The sequence below is a fragment of the Phaethon aethereus genome, assembly GCF_964289735.1.
Source record: "Phaethon aethereus genome assembly, chromosome: 8".
Classification (NCBI taxonomy): Eukaryota; Metazoa; Chordata; class Aves; order Phaethontiformes; family Phaethontidae; genus Phaethon; species Phaethon aethereus.
The window spans coordinates 17,923,887-17,931,407 of NC_138584.1; the positions used below are offsets into that span (position 1 = coordinate 17,923,887).

At 42.0% G+C, this 7,521-nt stretch overlaps 1 protein-coding gene across 1 annotated transcript; it reads right to left on the reverse strand.

The window, feature by feature from the left end:
• Positions 1-927: 927 nt before the first annotated feature.
• Positions 928-6,554, reverse strand: LRRC8C (leucine rich repeat containing 8 VRAC subunit C). The gene is made up of 2 exons (XM_082002620.1): positions 6,158-6,554; positions 928-4,019 (listed from the first exon to the last, which is right to left on the reverse strand). Exons 1-2 carry the CDS (start codon positions 6,293-6,295, stop codon positions 1,749-1,751), a joined length of 2,409 nt encoding a protein of 802 aa, XP_081858746.1. The 5' UTR covers positions 6,296-6,554; the 3' UTR covers positions 928-1,748.
• Positions 6,555-7,521: the final 967 nt, after the last annotated feature.

The following is a 7,521-nucleotide window of genomic DNA, read 5'->3' on the forward strand; positions in this document are numbered from 1 at the left end:
TGAGGAAATTCTCATTTTAGTTTGTCTCCCCACCTTTACAAGTCAGACTCTTAAAACAACAGTATGATTTTGTACCAAGCTCGAGAACTCAGACTAACTGTAGCTCAAGACACACAACAGCAGTTAGAAAACGTTTAAGAGCAACCAACCTGACAATCGTCAAACAATTACTTTACATAACTTTAAACAATCAGCAACTCAACCTCTGCAATTTATGAACAGCATTGCCTCCTAGAGAAAGAAGTACTTATTCCTAGATATTCTTGTGAAGCATTTATCCAGTGCCTGCATCTGACCCAAATATGTGTTGTTGGATAGGATGAAGCGATCTCCTCCCAGGAAAATATTTTACTATCATATGGTTATTTTTGATTAGCTTAAATTAGCTTGTGAGCGGCACATGACTTATCGTACACCTGCCAAACTTGCCTAAAAGAAAGCAAATGGCTGGATTAAACAACTGAACATGGCTTCAGAGGATGAAGTTCCCAACCTGATGCATAAGTATTACATTATTTTAAAAAGCAGACTTCCAACTCCATGATTTCCAATTTAATTACTAGCTGGGAGATGAAAACATAGCCTTCATCACTGTCCTCTGGTAGGCTGAGACTTTTAAGAAGTTAATGTATTCACTTAATCTCATTTCTGCAAATCTGCATGTTCCTGTGCTGAGCTTGGTTATATGATATCCAAGCCCAATTAAGGAGCGTATTACATGGTATTTCCTTGTCAGAAGGTTTACAAACTAAACATGATTGCACTTTTTCTGGATCCCATTCCTGCAAGGTGCCAAGCACCCCGGTGGGGAATTGAACTGAGGGGGCAGAGGGCACTTTCTGCCTTGCAGGACGGGGTGTTTAGTGGAGGATGGGGATTTTTCAAGATAGTGTTTCATCTCGCTGGGTTGACGATTCCAACGCAGTGAGTTCGTTGCACCCCTTCCATTCAAGTTAGCAGGAAATGGGCTGCCGCATCCCTTTGCACCGTTTGGAAAATCCTCAACTTTGGTCCTGACTCCTCTGTGAACTGTGACCTTACTCTTCCTGCACCAGAGAGGAAATCGCAGTCAGTGCCTCCTGCTCGGCGCAGTGTGTGAACGGAGCGCTAGCCTAAAACTTGCCAAAAGGCCCTGAAGGAGTTTTGCGTGCTCCCTCAGACCCATTAAAATACACAAAGAACCTTTTCTATTTGCTTTGACCATCTGAGAAAACCATGTCATAAATAAAAAAGGATGGTCAACCCAGATTTGACCTTGTTAGATGTTGAACACCTTCAACTGCCACTGAAGAAAAGAGGAAACAAGGCATTCAACACCTGCAGCACCACCCATTGAAGACCACGTCCTAAGGGCTTAACAATAACCAGGAAGACAATATAATCATCTATTACAAATTATGCAACCCAAAGCATAGATCTTAAACACAGTTCCCCTGTAGGGATTAGGCAAAGGAAAAAAAAAAAATCAGCAGATAAAACCATTTACTTTTATCAGTAAAAATTAAGTTACAGACATCCTTGTTCTCAGGGCAAAACAAACTTAAAAAATATCTTAAAACAGTGAAAAAATACAAGAAAATTTTATTTAAAAATATATGTACTCCTTACTCCAAATTTATTTGTACAGAAAGGATTTGTTTGAAAAAGAAAAAAATAATGACAAACTAAATGCATATTTGGAGTATGCACTTTCTACAGCGTATTTGGTAGAAGCATTATTTCTGTAAAACTGAGCGAGAGGGAGTTAGTTATTCAGCTTTCATTTGTTCCCTGACATCAGAAGGCAACGTTTCAAACAAGGTGTCCTCTACAGTGAAACCAGTCCGCTTCAGAGCTCTACATTCACCGAGCTCAGGTGGGAGGATTTCAAAGTGATTGCCTTTAATATCCAAGTAGGAGAGGAATACCAAATTACCAATTTTAGGTGAAAGGATTGACAAGTTATTTTTCCCAATTTTCAGGGTCTTAAGTTTTTTGCAAAAGTACAGTTCATCTGGCACACTCTCCACTTTGTTGCAAGTAATGGAAAAGTATTGTAAACTCTGCAGAACTCCTATTTCAGGTGGGATAAAGCGAATGTCATTGTAAGACAAATCCAAATATCTGATTTTGTTGCATAGGAATAGGTGAGATGGAAGAACCTCTATTTTGTTATGGCTGAAGGAAAGCCGCTCGAGACTCGTGAGTTTCTTTATATGCTCTGGGATGTACGTTATACTGTTGTACCACAGCTTTAGGATAGTCAGTTTTCGCAGATGTTGAAAACTTACTATTTCTTCAATGGATTTGAGGTTGTTTTCCTTTAGGTCCAACTCCTGAAGACTGAGAAGGCTGAAGACTGCATGAGGTATGCGCTCTAAATCACAATGAACCAATTCCAGCTGTGTCAGGTTGACCATCTTCTTCAGGTTGTTGAGCATCACTAACTTAGTGCCATCATTATGGATGCACAATTTTTGCAGGTGACTTGATACATCGACTGCAGATTGTGGAATTTTGGACAAATTACTTTTTATGTAAAGAACTTTAAGGCTCTTAAGTTCCCGAAAAGACTCCAGTGTAATGTTTTTGGAAATATCGTGACTTAGGGAGCCAATTAAATAGAGCTCTTCCAAATTCCTGAGGCCATACATCCAGTGTGGAAGTTCTCTGATGTCATCAAACTTGACACTCAAGATCTTGAGATTCTCCTTCAGAAATGCCAAGGCAGCACTGTGGATCTTCACAGAGCACTGGTGCAATGAGAGCTCCTGGAGATTGTCCAACTGTGCAATGGTTGCTGGTATCATTACGTTGTTAATTATTTCAAGTTTTAACGACTGCAGTTCAGTAATTTCAAAAACTGTGTCTGGAAGTCCGGACAGCATGAAAAGCTGTAGCTCCAAATGGCTATGGGAGTTCGTCTGTAGTCTCTGTCGCAATTTATCTGCAGTCCACTCGTTGTTTAGGTTCAGCTGTTTCAGCTTGTTTTCACTGACTTCAGACAGGAAGACAGCAAACCGCTTGGAATAGAGAGGATCATACTGATCGATCATGTGGAGCATAAAAGCAAAGTCATTCTTGACATCTGGGATATCATCAATTCCCGTCTCTTGCCGAACGTATTCAAAAGAATATTCTTTCAGTGAACGGTAGAACAACCAGTATAATGTATAAAGGCATGTGAGGCCATAGATGCTTACAAAGCACAGGTAGCAGTAAGAAAGTTTAGAGAACAGATGTGCCATCGTGTGATTACAGCAAAAGTTCTTATATCCTGTCATGTCTTCAATATCAACGTTACAGACTACCGTAAAATTAACTTCTGAGACAAGTGCTGTGTTGTATGCAATAATAATAAGGAATTTAATTACCTTAAGTACAGTCTGGCGAACGTACATGACATAGAGTATATCACCCTCCTCAACATGCAGTCTAAATTTCTTCACCTTTTCAAACAGTGCTTTGGCCTGTTCACCTTCTTTTTTATCTAATGCCCCAGGCGTTCCCTTATCCACAACCAACTTCTCAGGGATTGATTTTAAAGACTGCGTCTTGACCAAAGTGCCTTCAGTGCTTTGCTGGATAGTATTAGACTTGTTTATGTTGTTCTTCCTGTTATCTTTCTCTTCAGAGTCTTCTCCTGACACTTCGGATAAGGCTCTTGTTGTCCAGGGAGAATCGAAACATTTCCCGAGTATTGAAATGAAATGTTCAATTTTGGAGCTCGATCCAGGGAATTTGAACCAAAAGTTACTACACAGCATGAAGACTAGTGTGTGTATAAGGACAAGGTAAGGGAAGTACTTGGCATACCAGTGCAGAGCACGTTCATAGCACACTTGATTTATAAAGCTGTATTGCTGAAGGTCCAAATCAGTCTTCAGTCCTTTCATTTCAACCGTAGCTGGAGGGGTGGATGGCTTCGGTGGAGGAAGGGGTGTTGTATCTGGGATTGTGTTAAACACATTTGAACTATTAGATTGGTTCTGGCAAGGCTGTATGCGCTTTGGAAGGCATATTATCTTGTCTTGCATGACCTGAAACACACAAAAAGATATCTTTTAAACTGATGTACAAACAATGGTGGCAGTACCAATGGGTAGCTGTCCTTGGAGTTCCTCCAGCTTCTAGGCATTCCTCTCCACAGCCTGGCGCTCAACCCCACAGGCTGTGCTGCTATTATTATTATTATTATTATTATTATTATTATTATTATTCCCAATGAGACACTTGTTCTATATTTCAAAAACTAGGTCACCCCTTTTCATCTATGGTTAGCTTTCCATAATGTGAATAAGAGGGCATTGAGATAATCCAGAAAAAAGAAAAGCATGAGGAATGCTTCCAGAAAAGACCAGGGATCTCCTGCATTGCTCTCCTGAGACAAACTGTTCTTGCCAGGTGTATTCAGAGACAGTTTCGGCTTGAAAGCAGCATAACTGCATTCATGTGGCTGTACGCTCACACTGTGATGATGCCTTATCACACCAAAAATGGCTGACAAAGAGCTAACGTGGGCATATCTATGCTGGGACGTTATTAATCTTCAGTCTTAATGAGGAAGGATAGGGATATTGGAGAATTGACAGCGTGTGTGTGTGTGCGCGCTCGCGCGCATGGACGTAATTTTTATTCAGTTTCTCATACATATACATAGAGACCTCATACCACACACCTTGGGGGGAAAAAAAGTAGCTCTGTCCTCCTGTCCTTGAGTCTGTCCATAATGCAAGAAAAAAAAGCAACTTTCTTAATTTGGGCTGGCCACCCATGTGGGCAAACTGAGGTCAGAGCGCCTTTAGGGACCAATCACCTTTGGTTTAACTTGGGATAACAGAGTCCAGTGCAAGGCTTCCTATAGGTCTGAATTTAAAATGCTAATCCATGTGATAAACCAAGGAGCTCTGTTACTTGCCCTGAATTACTAACTGGGATTAGCCCAAACTAAGAACGTGTGTGTAGTGTAGATGTATCCTTTGACATCACGGTTGTTGAAAACATTAAATATAGGGTATGCAAGAAGAGCTACTAAAATCAGATCCTCCTTGATGATCCACCCTGGGAGATGCTGAGATGAGACCACATGTGTTTTGAACAATATCAGGGCCCGTAACTGTTGACGCATCAAAAACTCCTGCAGTTAATGTTTGTCTGCAAATGCTATTCTGATATACATCGTTACTTACACCCTGGATTCATGCCTCTGGTAATAAGTTGGAAAACAAAAAATTGCCTGTTATTTGCAGTGTTTCCATACGTTATTTTCCAGTGTGCTTCATCCAATCAAGCAGGTAAACTTAAAAAAATGTGCTTAAGCAAACAGATACTAATGCAAAGCAGCCCTATATAAAGAGATTTTTAAACATGGACATCGTATCTTTTCAACTGAAAATACTTGAAAACGGAGAATGCAGGCAAAACTACAGTTGATTTCACGTGAAATCTGGGACACGGTATGTGAAATCTTGGGCCACGTAAGTGAACAAATTCCTCTGAAATAAGAGCTCTGTCAGTGTGTCCTTTTAGCTCCATTTCTAAGTCAGGCCATGAAACGTGAGATCCGTGTTTGAACTAGTACTATAACTTTCTATTTTTGTGGAGTGCATCCCAAACAGTACTTTCCATTTCTTTTCAGCTTTTGGCTCTTTAGCAAAATGTAACTAACAGTGATTGACAGTAATGTCAATCAAGAGGCATAATATTAGTTGTGGGCAGTGTTAATAAAATAAGCACATTCATTTCAAATCTCTTCGAAGCATAAAGACAGAAAGAATATTAGCATTTGCCAAATAAAGAAAAACAGAAATTACAAAATTACATTTTTCAAACTTCTAAACAGAAATATGGTAACAAATAAGAAGTCAACCATCTGTTTTGTTATGCCAAACTGTGGTGAAAACAGGCACCCAGGCACAAGCCAAACCAACAGCTCTTATCTTAGCTGGCACCGCTCCATCGACTCTAGCGCAAGTCTGCTGATTTACAACTGGTAGAAGTCTGGTCTGTGTTATTTGATGTTGCTACCTAAACAGCTTTAATCCTGGGACCAGCAAATTTTTGCTTTGTTCACGGTGAGCCCAAGAGATAAAACAAGACATGACATCATCCTTCCAAGGACCTTCCTTGTTTGTGGTGTTCTTTCAGCACCCGCCTCCCTCGGTCCCACTTGATTTACCTGTAGCGTGCACCCAAACACACCGATCATCAGCATGGCGACGGAGAGATAGTCTGTGAACACATCCCACCAGGGCTTCAGCACCCTGAACGCCGGCTGCTGCTCCGAGAACTGGCGAAACTCGGTCACTGGAATCATTGTCCTGCAAAAGAACAAGGCCAGCGCTCAGCCTCCTGCAGCCCACACCCCTCAGTCTGTGCAAGAAAGTGCTTCTGTGAGGTTTGAAAAAATCAGATCTGGAAACGAGAAGCCCAAGATGTGGCATAAAAGTTCCCAGCTACCGCCCAGGCGGTCCCTCTGACACCCCGCCTCGGAAGAGGGGTGCCTGTGCTGGCCCCCTGCAGCTCCTCTGAGGAAGAGGGAGCAGGACTGGGGTGCCGCCCGTGCAGACAGGCTAATCCCCTTTCTGCATGGACTCCAGCCTCTTCTGATGGGGCAGCGAGGCCTTCTGAATCACTGAAAATCAGCCCATTCTGTAGATACTTGAGACATCCAGCTTTATACACATTAGTCTTGACCTCAAAGGACTGGCTAAAATGCTCATCCTGCGCTCAAATTTGACAGGCTCTTTTAGCTATCGTGGTTCATTCACTTCCATTTTATTCATAGTGGTTTCAGGATTGCTTTGGAATATTTGTGTGCATACTCACTGGAGTTTTAAATCTACTATGTTTTGAGTGCAAGTTGCTAAAGTGCTTTAGCTAACCAAAACTACAGGCAGATCAAGGGCTTTATCTTCACCTCAGATGTCTAGGCTTACATCATCACCTCCTCTGAAAAATCAGCTAACACATGAGCATGTACAGGCAAAGCAACTGATTTAAATCCTACAGCACATTGTGTAACTGAATCCCTGATATCAAACCAGTACCGAAACTCCCCAGTAAGTTACGATGGAAAGATAAATTTGCATGGGAATAGAACAAAAATACTCCCGAGGGCAATTTACAAAATTTGTCCTTTAACTCCTACTGCAAATGCTCACCACAATCACTTCATACCTCAGTAATATTTGAAGAGTCTATAATCCTGACTCAGCTGTGCACTGGGACCCATTAGTGGGGGTTTGGTGCCACGCAGCTGTGCGCAGGCTGAACGATAAGCACGCGCGCGTGCTGATGCACTGCCCAGGGACTTAAGGGATTCGGTTCATTCAGAGCTGGGGATCCGGCAGGGAAGGATTCGGGCCCTAATGGCTGCAATTTGTCGCACATGTACGGCCATCCCAAGAATTTATAACTGACTCTCACTACACTGGCCGTACTCACATGGAAAGACGCTCAGTTTGACACCTTCTCGGGGACTGCTGTGCCTGTGCCCAGACGAGCCTCGGGAGGTACCACCGTCCCCGAAGGCACAAGCTG

Bases quoted from the DNA above. Each gene is read 5' to 3' on its own strand.
- LRRC8C (XM_082002620.1), bottom strand. From the start codon at position 6,295: ATGATTCCAGTGACCGAGTTTCGCCAGTTCTCGGAGCAGCAGCCGGCG. The intron at 4,020-6,157 runs GTAAATCAAGTG...TGTGTGTTTCAG, and splicing joins TGTTTGGGTGCACGCTACAG to GTCATGCAAGACAAGATAAT.